General features: G+C 47.0%; 1 protein-coding gene across 5 annotated transcripts in view; it reads right to left on the bottom strand.

The window, feature by feature from the left end:
* srrm3 (serine/arginine repetitive matrix 3) overlaps nt 1-20,669 on the bottom strand; it is a 109,819-nt gene that overhangs the window by 17,730 nt on the left and 71,420 nt on the right. For all 5 annotated transcript variants that reach the window (XR_010332542.1, XR_010332543.1, XM_064352199.1 and 2 more), the window contains exons 4-10: nt 12,994-13,113; nt 12,306-12,386; nt 10,936-11,004; nt 7,370-7,405; nt 6,589-6,639; nt 5,010-5,114; nt 1,119-1,284 (exon numbers count right to left, since the gene is read on the bottom strand). Coding sequence is in view for 3 of the 5 variants with exons in the window: in XM_064352199.1 (XP_064208269.1) it covers nt 1,119-1,284; nt 5,010-5,114; nt 6,589-6,639; nt 7,370-7,405; nt 10,936-11,004; nt 12,306-12,386; nt 12,994-13,113 (628 nt within the window). In the remaining 2 variants the exon portion in view is untranslated. The remainder of the gene's footprint in view (nt 1-1,118; nt 1,285-5,009; nt 5,115-6,588; nt 6,640-7,369; nt 7,406-10,935; nt 11,005-12,305; nt 12,387-12,993; nt 13,114-20,669) is intronic.

Raw genomic sequence — 20,669 nt, 5'->3', positions numbered from 1 at the left:
AGATATACCCTGACACTCCCATTCAATCTGAAGTGTGCTATTTTAACCTTGACTTGACCAGACGCCTTATAAATCAAGCAAGTCACAAACAAGTATCCTTGAGGATTTAAACCTCATGCATGTATGTGGAAATTGACACCCTGCGACATGGCCATTGTATCCTACATTCTTGCCCGTATTTAAAACGCCTTGATGGGGCCTAGTGGCGCAGTCCGCAGAGCGCTATCCACGTGTTCAACGCGAGCCGAAATGTCGGCGGTTCGAATCCGATCGCTTTTGTCGCATGCTTCTCCCTCTCTCTCCTCCTAGTATTTCCTGTCTCTCTACACTGTGCCGTGATGTTAGCTGTGTTGTCATTTAATCTAGTCAGGTTTTGAACTCGTCATCATGAGCTGGGACCCTCCTTAGCCAACCAATGAGACGGGCCTTTCAGAAACACAAGAGCACGTACCACAGGTTCAGCCTCCAGCTGTGTCTTTTGAGCTCTTCTGCATTTGTGCACTTTGCAAATGTCTTTAATATTCATCATTTTTCCTGCCTCATACGGATCAAGGTTTTTGTTTTACATATTGCTGCAAGGAGGCTTTTCAGAGGAATCCAAACTAACAAAAGCAAGAAGAGCTCAGAGAGCCTGACTTAGCAGCTCGATATTTGTAATGCTAGCGTGCTGCGGAAGCGGTCGCGCCGATCAGCCAATAAAACGAAGAGCAGATATATCTTTTTCTGTCCCTCGCCAGAGAGAACGAGTCGAATCTTTAAACGTTTCCCTGCTCTCTCCCAAGTCCCTGGCCTGCTTTCTGAGTAACAAAGGAAGACGAGATGAATTGAGGAGAGCGGAAAATAAGGAGGAAGCACGACTGCACGAGCAGAAAGGAGAGTGAACTCGACTATGAAACCCTACTACCGTAAACAAAAAAAAGGAACAGTTCTTAGAGAAATACTGAAATGGAACCATGAAAAGAAAAGCAGGAGTCAACCTACTTGTACGTTGATTAAAGTGGGTTTAAAAAAAACAAACAAAACAAGTCAGCACGGACGGGCAGTTTAGGAAGAAACCAACAGAGAGGAAGAGAGAGAGAGAGAGAGAGAGAGAGAGCGAAATAGAGGAGACTACATACATCCTGCGCTTTGTCTCCGCTGTCCCTGCCGTTCCGGGGGCCGTCGCGGTGACCGTTCTGCCACACGGCGGCGGGGCTGGGGGCGTGGCCGGGGGACGGGGACGCGCTGCGAGCCGACGCGCTGGGGCAGGCCTTGTGTCCGTCCGCTCGGTGCTTCGAACTCGGCCTGGAGGGGGGGGGGGAAATCACACATCGACAGTTCGCTCACAAAACCACGCTGCCGCAGAAAACAGAACCGCTCGCTTCTCTCTGAACGCGTGCGCTCTCATTTTTAATGCTGTTATGTTTGGTGTAATTTCATTGGTTACAGATTATGGCTTCCTCGGTACCATGGAAATGTGAAAACCTTTGAAGTGTGTTCAAAAACTCCAACGCCCAGCACCGCGGGCGTGCTCTGTGTCCTTTGATTCACGAAAGCCTTGGGCCAAATGTTTAGCCTCCTGCGAAACAGGGTGTGCACAGAGTTTCTCCGCTAGAAATGCTCTGGAGTGTTAAGTACCCAGAATTCATTGCATGTCAGGCGCGTCAAATGGCATCTCTGTGTTAATCCCCTGATTAAAAATACAAGTGAGCCACACTCAAAGTCAGAATGGCTCCGTAGCAGTCGGTCCGCCAGAGAAGCGGATTCTCAGTCTCGGCTTTGCCAGCTGGTGGAGAGAGCGCGCGCACCTGGGCTGCGTTAATTAATCAGCCCAGGTGCTTAAAGGGGGGTGGTGTTTCTCTCCACAGTTTCGGGGCAGAGATGGAGAGCTCAAACCGAGAGCGCCGTGCTTTATTCAATTTTTGTTCGCGTGTTCGTTCGAGAACAAAAAACGAAAGTAAACCACCGCTGAAAAGCAAGCAGGAGCTGGTCTGCTGAAAAGGGGACCAGCTATGAGCAGTGGACTGAAAAGTTACTGCTCACTTTTACTTCCCTTGTCTTTTTCATTTATTTTATTTAACCTTTATTTACCCAGGGTAGGTTCACTGAGCACGAATGCACTTTTGCAGGAACGCCCTGCTGCACACTCATACACATTCACACCTGGGAGCTGCCCAGTACAACCACAATCCTCTATTGTTGGCCACTGAGCAGTTCCCCTGGAGGGAGAGAACATTTTTTAGCCAATTAAATCAGGGGATGATTAGGTGGAAAGTTTTTTGCGAGAGCCAGATCTGGGTCTTTGTCTGTTTTACTTTATTGTTTTTGCCTGGAACCCATGAGGGGGAAGGGTGAAGGTGTTCATTTATTTCATTTTGTGTTTGTGTGGGTGTGCTCTCTCTCTCTCTCGACAACTTCCGGAACTGCCGCATCTCCCTCCCAGGGGTGTCACACCAGCGTGTGACAGACTCAAACTCATTTTCTTAGCAAGTTTAATTGTAAGAGGAGCAGGAAGAAGGGTAGCAGTCCCTTTGAACACAAGTTCCTGGTCTGTTTTTACCGGGGGCCTTTTACAAATGCTTATTGGGGTGGGGAAGCAGAAACAGATCTGTGTAACACATACAGCGTAATGCAATGAGAGAGCAGCACACACAGACTCAGGCGAGCACTTTCTTTTAGAACATCTCACTCTAGCTTGCTTTGTGGCGGCCCTGCTGTTAGAATCTTACACCTGAGCAAGGATAAACCTGGTGGTTTAACTGAGCTACGATGGCCAGAGTAATCCATCCCACACAAGCTAAGTGACAATGAACTAAAGGTAGTGGTGCTGGTATGAACTTTAGCTGTGAAACTGTAACTTAAAGTTAAATGGTAAGACTATAAGTGGCATGTGTCACACAGGCTTAGTAAGAGTAAGTGGAGCTGTAAGAACATCAAATCAAGCGGCTCTGATGAGTTACTTTGAGAGTTTATGAATAAAGTAGTCCTAACCTGCCAGGTCATTTGACAGCATAAATGAGGCAGGTCTAACGACATGCTGGAACAGGTTACATTATAAATGAAGTAGGTCTGACTTGTGAGTTTATATATTAATAAGTAGTGATGAGACACTAGCTAATTTGACATTGTAAATGTATCAGGTCTAATGACCTTGGATGGCATAAATGAAGGCTTTATGTGACTGTCTAGAAGCCAACACTAGTATTACACACAGACTAGGAGATGCTGGGTGAATATACTGTATTGTCACTGTCACATTGTCACTGGTTTGGTGAGTTTCTGGGTGGATGCAGTATCTTACCAAGTCCCATCGGTGTCATGGGACTTGGTAAGATACTGAGTGAGTATACTGCATCAATATAGTAAGTGTGACAATATACTGAATGAATATACTGTATTGATGTATTGGGTATAGTGACTGTTGGGTGTAGTGAACTGTTGGGTTAATATACTGTATCAATGTAGCAGGTCTAGAGAGATGCTGGGTGGATATGTACTATATCAGTGTAGCAGGTCTAGAGAGATGCTGGGTGGATATATACTGTATCAGTGTAGCAGGTCTAGAGAGATGCTGGATGTATGCACTGTATCAGTGTGGCAGGTGTAGAGATATGCTGGATGTATGTACTGTATCAGTGTGGCAGGTGTAGAGATATGCTGGATGTATGTACTGTATCAGTGTGGCAGGTGTAGAGAGATGCTGAGTGGATATGTACTGTATCAGTGTAGCAGGTCTAGAGAGATGCTGGATGTATGTACTGTATCAGTGTGGCAGGTGTAGAGAGATGCTGGATGTATGTACTGTATCAGTGTGGCAGGTGTAGAGAGATGCTGGATGTATGTACTGTATCAGTGTGGCAGGTGTAGAGAGATGCTGGATGTATGCACTGTATCAGTGTGGCAGGTGTAGAGAGATGCTGGATGTATGTACTGTATCAGTGTGGCAGGTGTAGAGAGATGCTGGATGTATGTACTGTATCAGTGTGGCAGGTGTAGAGAGATGCTGGATGTGTGTACTGTATCAGTGTGGCAGGGTGCTGAGATGATGCTGGATGTATGTACTGTGTATCAGTGTGGCAGGTGTAGAGAATGCTGGATGTATGTACTGTATCAGTGTGGCAGGTGTAGAGAGATGCTGGATGTATGTACTGTATCAGTGTGGCAGGTGTAGAGAGATGCTGGATGTATGCACTGTATCAGTGTGGCAGGTGTAGAGAGATGCTGGATGTATGTACTGTATCAGTGTGGCAGGTCTAGAGAGATGCTGGATGTATGTACTGTATCAGTGTGGCAGGTCTAGAGAGATGCTGGATGTATGTACTGTATCAGTGTGGCAGGTGTAGAGATATGCTGGATGTATGTACTGTATCAGTGTGGCAGGTGTAGAGATATGCTGGATGTATGTACTGTATCAGTGTGGCAGGTGTAGAGATATGCTGGATGTATGTACTGTATCAGTGTGGCAGGTGTAGAGAGATGCTGGATGTATGTACTGTATCAGTGTGGCAGGTGTAGAGAGATGCTGGATGTATGTACTGTATCAGTGTGGCAGGTGTAGAGAGATGCTGGATGTATGTACTGTATCAGTGTAGCAGGTTGAGAGATGGGATGTATGCACTGTATCAGTGTGGCAGGTGTAGAGAATGCTGGATGTTTACTGTATCAGTGCGGGGTAGAGAGGTGCTGGATGTATGACTGTAAGTGCGGTGTAGAGATGCTGATGTATGTACTGTATCAGTGTGGCAGGTGTAGAGAGATGCTGGATGATGTACTGTACAGTCGGTGAGATGTGTATGACTGATCAGTGTGGCAGGTGTAGAGAGATGCTGGATGTATGTACTGTATCAGTGTGGCAGTGTAGAGAGATTGGATGTTGTATGTATCATGTGGCAGGTGTAGAGAGATGCTGGATGTATGTACTGTATCAGTGTAGCAGGTCTAGAGATATGCTGGATGTATGTACTGTATCAGTGTGGCAGGTGTAGAGAGATGCTGTTTGGATGCACTGTGAGATGCTGGGATTCCTGTACCTGCTGGGGGATTTGGACAGGCTCCCAGTGGAGGAGAGGGAGGCGCTACGGGAGCTGCAGCTGCCTCTGCGGTGTGACCGCCTGCCGGGGGAGTCGGCCGGAGACCTACAGGGACGCCAAGCGACAAACAGAGCGTCACCATCACCTCCACAAGCAGCGGATCAGCTATACTAAGACTTTCACCTGACTTTCACCAAACTCTGAAACAAAAAGTGAACTCAGGGTGAAGTGTGCACACCGGCATGTGTGCTGACAGTATATATATTTGAAAAAAGTGTATTGAGGACAGGAATACCCTGGGAAAACTTTTTCTCCCCAAGGGTATTTTCAGAATTTTGAGTGGTGCATTTTGGAGTGCTGCTTAAATTTGCTTTTCGGTTAGTGGGGCCAACTGCTATCGGTTAAGTCAGGGGTGTCCAGTCTTATCCGAAAAGGGCCGGTGTGGGTGCAGGTTTTTGTTTTGGCCTACCACAAAGACACCTGATTCTACTTATCTACGTCTTGATTGAAGACCAGGATTAGTTAATCAGTTGAATCAGATGTTGTAGTGCTGAGCTGAAGCAAAAACTTACACCCACAAAAACTTTCGGGCAAGACAGAAAACCCTGGGTTACCCATTAACACAATATCTGATGATTTTCTCAGGCACTTTTTATCACACATTGTACTAAAAGGCATAGGGTGCTATTGATTTGGTTTATTTATGCTTTTAAAAAATATATTATCCCACTCCAGGGACAAGACATTCCTCGCACAAACAATTATTTCATTCTATATAAAAGCTAGGACTGGGTATTGCCTCAAGATATAATATGTACCCTAATATTTGGGTCACGGTACAATTCATATTTCAATGCACACGGGGATATGAATTTGGAAAAAGTTTTTAAAAGTTGTGAAACCAAATCAAATATCGCAGCTGTTTACTGTGAACAGTGAAAGCCAAGAACAATAAAAAATACACAAAAGCCTTTGGAGCTTATGAATGCTTCGATTTTTGTTTTTGCATTTAAACTTGTCCGCGTTTCGTGGAAATTCATTTTAAAAACTATTAACATATTGATAAAGCAATCTCTGTATTGATGTTACAAGTTAAAATATATTGCCATATCAATATTACGAGCACACCCCCAATAATAACACATTTCTTCATGAAAATGAGAGGGGGAATTAGGCTAGGTTGATGAACGTGGCAGAATAATTTCTCCTCTCACACTGGACTTGATTATATTTCAATTGGTTTTTGGACACAATCTGTTGTGAATCAGGATTTAGAATACATTTACATAATACAGATTGCACAAGAAAAATGCCATTAGGATAGATTTCACTCAGTAAGATATTTGGAACGCGCTGGATTCCGGTGGTCTTTCATATGCATATTGAGCATTTTGAAATTCAACAGATGGCCTGGACCAAATCATGAAGCCTGAAGCAACATTAATGAAGATCTTTCTTCCTTACAGACACGGGGAAAAAAAACAACAAAAACCTTTCAACGCGCAGTACAGTAGGAACCGAGAACATCGTGTTTGAAGGATTTCATGATGGAGGAATCTTAGGGAGGACGGCTCCTTACCTCTTTCTCTGTTTGTTCTTTTCTTTGTGTTTGTTCTTTTGGCTCCCAGATCTGATAAGTGAACAAAGTCGGCAAGAAATTAGGAGCGTCTCGCCAAAAGCCATCGAAACAAGCACGGTCAACACGCCGTGATTCGATCGCGGAATCAAATCAAAGTGGATCCTTCGTGGGCAAACAAGGGGCATGTTGCCTAAACAACACCGAGGCGAAACAGAGCAATATGCAGAGATGAAATAACTACCGACGCACAGCGATTTCAGCCACGCCCCAGTCTAGCCACAGACAGGTGAGGGTAAAGAGTTGAAGTTGAGTATTTGGACGCTCGCACCCAGGAAACACACCTTATCCTAGCAAGACCTGGAACGGCTCAAAGTGCCATGCATCGGGAGTCATTTTCAATTCCGAATATGACTGCATATGATTGGGGTAGAAAGTTTTACATTCATATTCTATTAAGACCTGGAATGGCTCAAATTGCTACGCACTGGGAATCATTTTCAATTCCGAGTATGACTGTATATGATTGGGGCAGAAGGCTTTACATTCATATCCTTGTAAGACCTGGAGCAGTTCAAACTGCTACGCATTGGGAGTCATTTATATATTCCAAGCATGACTGAATATGATTGGGGTTGAAGGTTTTTCCACTCACTGACGACTGCAAAGGGCTAAATGCTAAATTAGTTGTTTTTTTTTTGCACCACAGCCCTGTGCTGAATTGATTGGCATCGGTGTTCGGGCTTGTTACTGTGTTCAGGCTGGGGTGTTCGTTCGCTCTCACCTGTACCTCCTCTTCTTCCTGGCACCCGAGGCGGACCTGCGCACAGGAGCAAAGCGCTCAGTCACACTCCGCTGCGCAGCCGAAGCAGCGAAGACCAGCGGCGGCGTGCTAACAACCTGCGCTTCTCATCACATTCTGTACTGCTCTAATAGACAAGCACAATGTCTTCCGTGTGCAGACTCCTATCGCTGTTTTATTCCAAACAAGCTTTTCACATGACTGGCGAATGTGAATATGCCCCTGTTTGGAAGCACAACTATTCTGCATACCTTGTGCACGCACGTGCGCGCGAACACACACACACACGAACATGCACACATACGCACATGCAAACACACACACACACACAAAGTCCATTCTTGATTCATTAAAGCCTTTTAACATTTTCACAAATATGACTGCACTGTTTTTCTTGAGAAGTAAGACTTGTAAAGTAATATGAAGTAAGAAAAAAATGCAATCTGTACACATTTACAGGAGAAAGGGTAAAGGCTATTTGGATTAGGTGGCTCCTAGACGCACAGATATCCTTATATATGTATTATACATATAGTAATGTCAGAGACTGATCCTGATGCGGCTCTGAATCCTTCTGGATGAGATGGACAGGAAGTGAGCAAGGTGAGGGAGTGAAAAGCTGAGCACTGTTATTATTCTTATCAGGAGTCCTTTAACAGACACCATCATTCAACCAGGATGTATTACACCTAACGTTGAAGCCAAATAATTAAATTGAACACTTTTTTGGCATTTACTGCATGCAAGATTATAAGGCTGGGGTTGGTTGATGAAATGAATACGAAATGCTATGTGCTACAGTCGGAAGAATAAGTGATCAAAAGATATGGCAGCACTTAGTTTTTCTATTTCAAGCCTGTCACTGCAACGGAAGAGCATCTGACACCGAATGCAATCTGCAAACCTGCACTGTCCAAGTAAATGGCACCAAATGGTGACTTACTGCCAGCTTTCGTGTCATGGACATTCCGAAGGGAAACCAATGCAAAGAAATAGAGGTACAGGAAGCACAAATCCATTTGTCACAACAAAGGTATTGCTCAAATTGATCTAAAATGAAATGAGTACGCTCCCATACAAAGCCCTGACTCTACAGCACGGGTGTCCGATCTTATCCCAAAAGGGCAGGCGTGGGTGCAGGTTTTTGTTTTAACCCAGCACTACGGTACCTGATTCAACTAATTAACAAATCATGGTCTTCAATCAAGACCTTGATAAGCAGAATCAGGTGTTTTCGTGCTGGGCTAAAACAAAAAAAAGCCCACACGTACACCCACACACTGGCCATTTTCGGATAAGATTGCTCTATGGGCAGACATTTCAAATGAAAGTTTCATTAAAGTTGAGTACGGTCCAGGATCCTGTCATCTGTTCTGGGATGAGTGTCAGGGCGCAGTATCCAATCTCATAAATGTGAAAAAGACAAGCAGTGCACTGTCTGCTGTTACCAAGCGCATTTAATGAATAAAGTTTTGACATTGTTTCGACAAACTCCTCCAGGTAGGTACATTGTATTTTAGTTCATTAAATACACGGGGGCTCATAATTTCACTCCTACAGTCGATGTGCCTCACACCGCTGTTTTCTATATTTGGAAATTCTATTCAGCATTTTTATTCTGTTCGAAAGGCAGGTTTCTCTGAGAATATTCTCAGGGAACAGGTTTGAATGGCTAAAAAATGTAAAGGCCATGTCCTCAGTTGGCAGGTTCACCTAAAATCTTTTCTTCTATATAAACCTTTACAAGAACATTCAAAATCAATTTCCAGGTCTATTTTTAACATATTAAGTTAAAAGGCAAAGGACTTTGATCCAACGATGTCAGAATCTACCAAGCTCCTTCAAACAGGAGAGGTCCTCTGATAGCAGAGCTCAGGAGGCCCGAGCCCAGGCGTTATTTAGGACCCAGCTGAGGAGCCGGAGCGGAGCCCGCCGCAGCCACAGACGGCCCCGTGCGGGGAGCCGGCCGACCCTGGGGAAGAGGCCGATTCGCCCACGCTCTCGCACTGTTTTCCCTCAGCCAATCGCTCCATACATTATTCATCCCCAAACATGTGCAGGACAATATCTGCAATGCAGGGTGCATTTTTTTTATTTTCCTGAAATGTGAGGATGGGGGGGAAGAGACTGGGGGTGAGGGTGGGGTGGGGTGGGGGGGGGGGGTTGGTGGTAGTCAGCAAATGAGGACGCTCAGCAATTTGGCGAAGGGATCGTTTTTCTTGTTTTGCCGTCCGTTCGCTGGCGCGGATGTTAGAGGGAAAATCTCCGGGCACCATTGGGAGCCGGGGTATGACGGGAAGGGATGCACACGCCCTGGAGACTTGCTTTTCGCCACTGCGATACAGTGTGTGCTAACACAAAACAGCAGCGACCGCCGAACTGGCTTCTCCCATTCGTTCAGCGCTGACGCTCTGCTTTTTAAGTTATTCTGAAAAGAAGCACGGGATGACATCACAAAAAATATATAAAAAGCATTCCTTTTCAAGGAATTAAACGGCATCTGCATTGAATGGTTTTGGTATTCAGTATTTTACCAGCTCCATGAATATTTGAGCCTGCGCTGCGGCTGCCTAAAATGAGGAGGAAATGAAAAGCAGTTGACTATCGTGCGGCCTGGAAATTAATTCATAATACACATACTGCAAAGTGTAACCGGAGACTTTCAGAAATTCAATTTTACCCCAGTACTTTTTTTAAATTCTGGGACGTTTGGGAGAATACATTATAACACCAAAAAAAAAAACTGAGCTTAATGCGCGACTTCCTTTCCTGAACATGAAACGATAACAGAGGATGAAATTTGGAATGCCAATATTGACTTTATATTCAGGCAACAGATGCCGGGGCCTGGCAGTCATGAATATGGATGCCACGCACGCCGACATGAAAAGGCTTTGGTCCCAAAAGCCTCGCGCGACACGCGCGCGCGTTCCTATTTCCACCTCAGCTACGAAAGGCTCCGTTTTACAGAACCGTGCGCGGAATCGCGCGGCCTTGTTCTCGAACGAGGTGCGTTTGAGTTTTTCAGTCTCATTAAGTTCTTATTCTGGGTTGTTTAATCGCTGAAATGCCACAGGAATTGGGCTTAACAGGAAAGTCAGAAGGGGGGGCGGGGGGGGGGGGGGGAACAGCGCATGTGACCTTCAAAGTGTAATACCGCTAATTAGACATGATATTTAATTAAATCTGAGGCGCACAGATAAACAAACATGAAAAGTTCTGTCCCGCAGGAAATGCACCATCAGATAATATGCCTATTCTTGAAACCAGCCGAAGTCTGTGTGTGTGTTAATTAACTAATTATCGTAATGACCTTAAAAACTGGACTGCACACTTCAGCATCAAATTCTGCTTCCTCATTTGACCACGTCTGCAATTTTTTTTTTTTTTGCGGTGGAGCGATGACTCGATCCGTTGTTGGAAAATAAAGCAACCGACAACAATACAATGCAGCTGGGTGCTCCAGCGTTGCAAAGCCCCGCCGCTCCCGGCCTGTGTAGCGCCCGTGAAGTGCGCAGGCTGAGGGCCCCCTGTCGGAGGATAAGTACCTGTCTCGTTTGTGCTTCTTCCCGCTCTTCTTCTTCTTCTCTTTACGGGAAGGAGACGCGCTGTCGAACCTGCAGACGAGGAAAATAGAGACCGCTCAGAGAGAGAGAGAGAGAGAAAGAGAGAGAGAGAGAGGGAGAGGAAGAGAGAGCTCACGAGGTAGCCAGAAGCGGGGGTATAATTCACGTGAAAGCATAACGAGCACGCCGACCTGGCCCTTGTGCTGTGAATCTGTCATCCTGGATATCCGTGGGTAAAATGCTGCCTCGCTCGTTTTCTCTGCCCCACAGTGTTGGTCTTTTCTTCTTTTTAATTGCTGTTGTCTGTGTGATTTCTATGTCTGGCGCACCTGGCAGACTCCTGCCCCTCCATGTTGGCTCTCTATTAAGACCCAGTCGCTCAGCACGCGGCTGCTCTTTCCGTCTTTATCCCTCTCCCTCGTTCCCCGCAGTCCTCTGTCATTGACTTGGCCAGACGATGGTAGGAGGCAGGGCGGAACGCACAGCCATAATGGCGCGCTGTCCAGCCCGGCTGAAGAATCAGCCTCAAGCCTCCCGCCGCTCGCTGCAAGCGACCGTGCGGCTTCGTCCAACTGACCTCTCACAAATCAGCCACTAATTCAGTTTCCACCGGCAACACCGCTGCAATGACCCGCAACTGTGCCGTTTCTATGGTTTTTAAAATCTGTACGCGGATTCGTGCTGAAACTACCAGCCGGACGGTTAATTCGGGTTAAGGCGCCACACTGCGGAGCACGGATCGAATCCGAACCGTGCCAGTGCTGACAGTGGCCGACAGTGGCTCCATAGAGCTACATGCAACTGGCGAGCGTGTCGCCCATGGTACAGGAGGGATCAGTCGGATAAGGGTCTGCGTTCATCGCTATCTAGCGACCCCTGCTGGTTGATCGGGACGGTGCACGCTAAAACCGCATGTGAAAGGTCTTCCTCTGACTCTTCTCCATGCAAGCTGACGCTGTTGCCTGTGGTGTAAACAGGAGTAACCCGGCAACACCACAAAGTTTGGGGAGGAGAACCGCGGAAGTCTACGCTCTCTCCCCCGAAGCAGGTGGGTTCCAGCACGGGTGCGTCTGCGGCTGCAGAGAATCGGCCATCCCAAATTGTGGTGGGAATTGGTTATGATCAACCGCACACTGGGTTTAAAAAAACCTAATTTATTTTTTTTAAATAATAAAGGAAAATGGCTGCACTCCAAATTGCCTGTAGGAATAATAAAGCCTCTCCCCCACTGATCGTATTTTACTGTGTTGCATTACTGCATGCCTCAGTTTAGTGTTATCGATATTTCAATACATTTATATATGAAGATATTTCAAAATAAAATATCTTTAGTGTTTGCAGAAGAAACGCACCGGCTCCGTCGACGTCCAGACCTTTTCTTCTTTCTCTTCTTTGGAGGAGGGGAGAGGGAACTACTCGATTTCCTCTTCGTCCTGGGAAAAGGCACAGTCAGGTACGAGGCAGAAATAAGAGACGGGCAAGACGGGAAAAGTCAAACAACCGCACGCATTTCAAATCTGAAGCCATCTTTTAGTTCCGATTTCATTAAAGCGCAGGCACGCGTCGAGCATCTCAAGCACAAATTCGGAAAATCGCACCGTTGCCGAAATCCTCGACGTAGGCCCGTCATTTACCTGGCAGAGACCGCAGCTCGCACGGTACAATCTACCGAACGCTCATTCGTCCTTGCTTTATTGTCTTTCCGACGAACAAATAGCAAACTGATATCCAGCGTGCAACGGATATCACAGGGATGAAACCTTAAATTCAACCCACTCTCATCTGCATTTATATTAAACTTCAAAGGCTCTGAGAAAGGAAAAAAAACACCGCAAACGTGAATTACTGCTTTCAAGCAAGTTTTCGGCTTTTGGGGGGAATCGGAGATAAGGAGGGCGAATAGGCTACGAGCGCCAGCATCAGGCATCCCAGACTTGCGGAGTGGAGGATTAAGCAGCTGATTTTGGCAGAGGGCCACACTCTGTCATTATCTGTGTGCGCGTGCGGTTGAGGCGTGTGCGGTGTTGGGGAGCGGCTCACCTGTAATCAGTGTGGCAGGCCGAGTCCCTGTCGTAGCAGTCGCCGTAGCAATCGCATTCCGCCACGTACCCCTCGGCTTCCGCGCGCTCCTCCCCCTGCCCCTCGCAGCAGTGATTGACGCTGCACAGGAGGACAAGGACGCGTTAAATGACCACGTCTGTACCAGGCTACCCCTACGACAGATTTGAGTGACAGTTGTCCCCCACCCACTTTTACTGACAGGTGGGTGAAGACATGGAGATGTTGTGTGATTCAAACCTTAATGATTCCAATCTTGAGCATCTTTTAGCAAGTTTGAGACCACCTATCTTGATTTTAATTTCCTGTACATTTATGTAGCCAATAACAGTATAAAAATGTGTTGAGAAAGTAAATATCCATCCATCCATCCATTATCTATACCCGCTTATCCTGGGCAGGGTCGCAGGAGGTGCAGGAGCCTATCCCAGCGTGCATTGAGCGAGAGGCAGGAATACACCCTGGACAGGCCGCCAATATATCACAGGCCAAACACACCATTCACTCACCCACCCATGCCTATGTGCAGTTTAGAGTCTCCAATTAGCCTACCTGCATTTCTTTGGACTGTGGGAGGAAACCGGAGTACCCAGAGGAAACTCATACGGACACAGGGAGATCATGCAGACTCCACACAAAGTGTTTTGTGTGTTTTGTTTTGTGATTAACATAACTACATTATGTTAATCAGATGAAGGAATGCTAAACAAGCACGCATAAAATATATAAAAACTCACAAAACAATGATCAGTGCATTATTTTTTATGTAGAAGTACGCGCTTTTCACATTGCTTTCCATATTAATAGCCATACATGAAGACAGTATCAGGCTACGTCATATTCACACATAATCACAACTCATACATTTTTCTTTTTATTCTTTTATTTATTTATTTATTTATTTTTGCCCCAGTGCTAAATTTCGCAGGGTGGCGCAGTCACCCCCCCCCCCCCCCCATGCAGATGGTGTTCTGTTCCGCGCTAATCCAGGAGCGGCACGTGCTCTGCTGATCTCCCTCGCGCAGGAGAACGGCCCAGCCAGAGGGATATCGGATTAGCGCACTGCGCTTCGCGCTGCCGTCTTCGGGGGCCGCGCTACACAAGCTGACAGCCAAGGCAAACCGCTGAAAAGATCTTTGAGGGGCAGCTTTCGTACGTGACTAAGATAAACCGATTAATAATAAATGCGAGACAGCATCCGTCAAGAGGAAATGTCCGCAAATTACACTGATACGCACTCCCAACAGTTACACCGGTGGGCGGTAGCTGCTCGCTTCGTTTGCTCAGGAGCATCGGATTCTTAATTGGTCACGGACTGCTTCACGCTGCAAGCTCACGTAAACAAACAAAAACCAAAAACTTTCGACCTTTCGTACTTAGTTTAAAGAGCAGAACGAAGCTGTAGCGGAGAAAAATTGCGCGACGTTGACGTAATTTAAGACCAACCAGTTATTAGTAATCCGGAGATGAAAACCCTTTCAAACGGGTTAAATGAAGTTCGCTTCACACCCGTAGGACGGACGAGAAAAGCGCACTCTGATTCAGCAGCTGCGATTGAACAGAAGTTTCAAACGACCAAAGGCTGGCTTTCAAGAAAACGAGGCATTGACATTGGCACAAAGCACTGAGACACGTACTCAGCCTGATCCATACGGGGCCAGAGAAACCACAGAGGGAGAATCTAAATACCTGTAGGGGATACTAAAGACCTTCAGTCTGCAAAGAAAGTCGAACCAAAGACAGGGAGACAGCTGTGTTCCTGCACAGTAACAGAAAGTTATGGGCACTTCTAATCCAAACTTCCTGGGAAAAGAGCTTGTAAGGTAGCTTTGCCACAACATAAATTAGAAAACAAATTCTGCTCAGAAGGGAAAGGAGAAGGATTTCGAAAATAAATTCATAAATGGCCATAAATTATTTGCCATTTTAAAATGCGGGCGTTATAAAATAATCAAACCATTAAAATCCCTTGTCGTGTCCGTTGGCAATGTGACCAAAAAATGGTGCTCTTTGCATTGTAAGTACCGCTTGACCTGAGCATTCACTCACCATTGCAACCATGGTAACTTAAAAAGCAGTGTTACCATTGACAGCTCCAGATTTAAATAAAATGCACCTGAACAACAGAATGCCACATTCTATAATCAATGCCCCTGCATATAAATGTTTTATTGGCTCAAATGGCAGATTGAGTGCGGCTGAGAAACAAATAACAGCACGCGGCATATCAGATCCACTCATCTAATAGCTTAAAAAAAGATAAATAAATAATCATTTTTGTAACCACTTCTTATTGTTTTTGTAGCCAAACCAAATAAGAACAATACAAAAAGTGAGGATTAACCGATTGGTCACAGAATCATCCATCAAAAATACAGGAACTGCAATATAGGTTTGACAGAGGAGAACATTAATACCATAAATAAATCAATATATTACATTTTTTGGTTAAGTGAAAGCCCTACAATAAACAAGCTGATGTTGTTAGCATGACTTCCTGTTTACATAATGACTCATGAGAGTCTACTTAATGTCTTTGGCCAGTGAGGGGAACTGGTTGGCGAACATGTAACATCACATCCCCTTCAGGTTTCACTACTAAATGGAATTGCGGTTGTTAGCCATGGCTAGCTTTCCTGTCCTTAGAGCCAGGAAGGACCATAGAGTTTCTTTTATTGTATCATGACTGTGAAGCTCTGATATCCCAGGCCTGTTCATGGAGCTGCCCCCGCCCCCCCAGCCCGCTACAATCGCCGCCCGGGTAGAGCGGGTTCTTCCCGTGTCCTGCTTCCTCTCTCCAAAAAAAATTAAAAGCCCTGCAAACGGTCCCCTCCTTATGCCAAAATTCAGAGGTGTTCCATCGGTCGAGCATTGTGAACCCGCACACGTCCGCGTAGCTATGCACTGGAATCCCCCAAAGCCCTCCCTCTCCTTTTTAATGGTAGCGTCCACGCTTTGGAGCGGTGCGGCTCTATAACAAACGAGCCCAGGGTCTGTGGAGCCCTCTTATTAAGTTAGCGTCTCCAGTCTTGTCTGTGATGTACAGTCACTATAGGTTGCCTCGGGGTTGCAGTCCTGAAAAACACAGCCATTCATTACGTCCAATGAAGTGCAGCAGCGCCAGACTTTTCAGCTGCTAGTTTAATAGTAGTATATTGTCCTGGCGGTTGGGGCGGGGGGGCGGGGAGGGAGGGTGGTGTTGGGATTAGATGACAGTGACTTCATACTACAGTAGCCAGAAGAAAATTGCCTGCCCTGGATCAATGCCCCCAACATTCCACTCACGTTTACGCCGCCGTTCTCCGCGTACCACGGGCTAACGGCTCCTTTATCCGAACGCCTTGCCAATTAGCCACCACGGCGCACGCTGCAGAGGGAGCGCGAGCGCTGAATTATCCCTCTTGTCTCACGCGCGGCCGATCGCCGTGTCATAAAAAAGCAGCAACACTTTCCCTCGCAGTAAATCAGCACCTGCTCCGGCATATGTCTGCTACGTGACACAGCCATAGATCAGCGCTGCCACTGAGTCACAACCGAAGTATGACGGGATTTACATTCTGCCACACATTCATGATACGAGCACCGTGGAAACAGAAACGAGATGGCACGTGATGGGACCGGTATACTGTAAAAGCAAGCGACCGTATGAAAAAACAAAAAAGTCAGTCGGACATAGTCACGTGGTCAGGCCCATGTGAGGTAACCATCGATCGAGATCAGGATTCTGACTGAAATCTAAACTGTGCAAGATTTATAGATTTTAAAAGCTTCACGTGCTATGTGCACTCTTGGGTGCCATCAGCAGCCAAGGACCTGATATCTGCTGTGTGTAAAATCAGGTGTGATGTCACAGGAAGGACTGGGAAATGCACCCAGGCTGCTGTAACAAATACCAAGGACATGAGGTGCAGAGGCAGAGCAGCAGTCATTCATATGGGTTTCACCTGTGCAACTTTTCAAGGTCATCCACATCCAACGTCCTAATGCCTAATGCAACTAATCCATACTCTAAGTGAAGGGGCCACATAGCTCAGGAGGTAAGAGCGGTTGTCTGGCAGTCGGATGGTTGCTGGTTCGATTCCCCGCCCTGGGCGTGTCAAAGTGACCCTGAGCAAGACACCTGACCCATGCTCCCAAGCTGATTGGTACTTGCATGCAGCTTCGCCGTGGAATGGGTAATAGAGGCATCAAAAGTAAGCGCTTTGGATAAAAGCGCTATACAAATGCAGTCCATTTAAAACAAGCGCTCGCTTTAACACATCACCACGGCTGCAAATACAGGAAATGACATCGCGTGAAACCAACGTATCGCGCGCCGCCGTCCCGAGTGTCGGGAAGAGGCCTCGCTGAGTCGGCGCCTCGGCAGCTGAAGTTCTTCAGCCAACGCGTGAATAAAAAGCCCCGCCCCCCGTCGGCCGTCCGCCAGCGCGGGTCCAGCCGCCGCTGAGAAAACGGAACATCGAATACCGCCGGTGGTGCGCGGCTCCTCCGTCCCCGCGGATGAGGGGACCGCGGGAAACGCTTTCCGGCGAACGCTTCCCGCCTTCAATTACGCCGGCCAGAAGCGATGACTACCCAGGATCCCTGGCCCCGCGGGGCCCACGGGCGCTCGTTTGCCGGGAACTTGACGGATCGCCGCGGGGTGCTTTCTCTCCGCCCCAAAATTGCCGCAAGTCTTTTCCCCACTTCCCCGCGGCGCCCGTAAGCTTTGGACCTTATATATAACGGGTGAGACGCTGGGGAGCGCACGCTGTCAGACCAGAGCAATTTCGGTCGACCGTTTTCGATGCGCGCCTCAACTTTTAAGGGCTCGCTAAAAAAAAACCAATATACTGTCCGGTATTAGAGTATCTAGCTCTATGTGCATGGGTGTGTCTGGGTGTGTGTGTGTGTGTGTGTGTGTCTGTAGGAAACAAACCTTCGGTCTGAACTGAACAACAAAAACATACTTGAGTAGTGCGGTACAGACATCTACCTCTTGAGTGCCCATTCTTTTGTGCACCCTGCCATTTTGGCTCAGACATTTCCAGTTTCAAGCCCTTAATAAGCTCCCCTGGGATGTGTCCTACCGGTGTGAGAAATCAAGTGCTCTCCGAGAGCACCTGGTCACATTACGGCCAACCCCTTGCAGGTGAAGGAACCTTTGATTAATATTGACCGAAGCGAAAAGCTAAATCCAGCTGCTTTTCGGCGGCGGAGCAGAGCCGTTATCCCCAACCAGATGCTGGCGGCCGCATTAGGAGAGCAATCATTTCCCCTCCCCCGGGCGGCGGAACATCTGCGCCCAGTCAGAGTTTCCCCCCCTCACGTCTTCACTTAAAATAAAAAAACAACGGCAAAGGAGACAACACGGAACAAACAATAGCGTTGCGCGGCAGAGAGAGAATCCGGGGGGTTGCTTTACGGCGTCGCGCGTGGGCGAGCCTTCGTGGGCGGCCTCGCCGTGCCAAAGCCTGCTTCACAAGCTGCGAATTCCCTGCGCCCTCCCCATCCGCAGAGCTGCTATGTGTCACCCTCCCTCTCGAGAGTTAGCCCCCAGATGCGGTGAGAATGTCCGGGGGGCGGGGAGGCTGGAGTGGGGATGTCACTGAATATCTAACGTAGGGCCTCGGTGTTCCATGTCTAACCCCTTTCTTCCAGTAACCCACCCAAGGAACCCCAGACACGAGGACGGGGGCCATTGTGCCAGGCCTCTGAACTACAGCCCCCACAACCCCCAAATCCCAGTTTTAATCAGCACAGTGGCACCTGCTTCAGCAACACGCCAGCCATCCCACATCGCTCTGTACAGCAAGTCTTTCAGTTAAACCCTGAAACGTCATGGGAGCGGCACTGCTTGTTTAAAGAGGGGACTGTTAAAAATACGAGCAGATCAATTATTTAAATACAATTCTAGCATCATTTATTATTTCGTGGAGTAAATCCATATTCGACAAGCATAAGGTTGTGTTTGTGCATTAACAGAGACTGCACTACTTCAACAAACCAAATGAAGAAAGAGACCTGCAACTCCTAATATGTTTGAGCTCAGGAAATCCTTCAGTATAGAGTATGCAAACATACAGCAGTTACTGCACAAAGCATCCACTAGATTAGAAGGATGATGAAGGTGTGGTACTGAGAATAGTTGTAGAGGATAGTTTGCAAAGACAGACCGCAAGGAAGATAACCTTGTTCCGTTAAATCCATGGCAACTTCCACCTCTGCTTGTGTGGATTGATCCTCACTCGATAGCAACGCAAGACGGTGTGGCTGGAGCCCGGCATGTGGTCAGCGGCTGCCTGGAGTGGCGACTGTCAAAGAAGACGGATCGGAGATGTCGCTCGTCTGTGGCGGTTTCCCGTACCGCTGACGCATCGCCAATTACGACGAGGCGTCCATCCGGAAAGACGGTCCGGCGTTTTCAAAATGTCAAATCGCAACACCGCGGAGGAGTCATCAGTCACCGGGCCTCCGTCTTCGCGCGGGCCGTCGCAAAGCGCCGCGCCCGGCTAATTAGCGCGCTAACAGGAACGCCGAGCGACGGGAGGAAGTTAAGCTGACGCCCCCCCCCCCCGCCAGCCCGTGAATTATTCATGACGAGCTGGCGGGCCTGGCGAGACGGGCCGTCAGCCGGCCGCCGCCCGGGCTGCCGTGGAGACCTGCGGTGCGGACGTAACTCCTGGGATACAGACCGTATCGCTTAGCGCCCCGTTGGCTGCGTGGTGAGTACAGTCGCAAAGTTCACGTCGTGTTTACTTTTTAACGCTGGTCGTTGGGCAGGCCTTTGAGACGTCTGACTACGCGAAAATTTCACCGCAAGCAGCGCTGGACTTAACAGCAATCAAGCTGAACATTCGGTACAGTCTCAAACAATATGTAATACCACTCAGCTTGTTTAAATTTAATCGCATCTACTTAGTCCCTGCAATGAAATTTCAACATTGCAGCTATGTAACTTCCAGAGAGAGGTATAAGGAGCGCTCCGTCTTGGTTCCTGTCTCCGGCGGGACACGAAGGCAAACCTAAATCCACACGAACATTGGCACATTCCTCAAAAAAACACAAGAGCATAGCTACGTATAAAAACCGTCTCCAAAGTCAGAGTGGGAAAGGCAAAAGTTTGCCTAGCTCATTCGACTCCTCTCGGCCTCCACAGATATTCCACACATCTCACTTGTAGTCGAATGTGAGTACAATAAAAACACAGTTTGTCATTTATATCAGGTTTCCTGGGTGCAGTGAAATAAGTGTTCATTTCTAAGAGTAATGCTCCATGGCTGAGAGAATGTAATGTTTCATCATGAGGGGTAACAGCAATAGAGGGATAATAACAGAAATGATGAATGCAAATAAACAGACATTTTTATTCACAAACTATAAATTAGATTATGAATACAGTATTGAAGTTTGGAGACTTTAATGCCAAGACTGGCCAAGTTTTAATACATTAAAATGCTGCATAATTATTCTTAGGATGTCTGTGACAGGTACATTTTTTTGGCCTGCTCATTCTAATACATTGCCAATTTTACAGACACAAAAAAATATGCTAAATAGCTCAACCTATTTGCAAAAACATGAATACTTCATTTAAATGTCAATAGAAACATACATAAACATGCAAAAAAATGAAAATTTGACAATATCTGTCAAATAAACCAAGTGAACGGGCACCT

This window comes from Anguilla rostrata, chromosome 9 (assembly GCF_018555375.3).
Source record: "Anguilla rostrata isolate EN2019 chromosome 9, ASM1855537v3, whole genome shotgun sequence".
NCBI lineage: Eukaryota > Metazoa > Chordata > Actinopteri > Anguilliformes > Anguillidae > Anguilla > Anguilla rostrata.
Note: the sequence above shows the minus strand (reverse complement) of the source record. Positions and strands in the feature narration are given on the sequence as shown.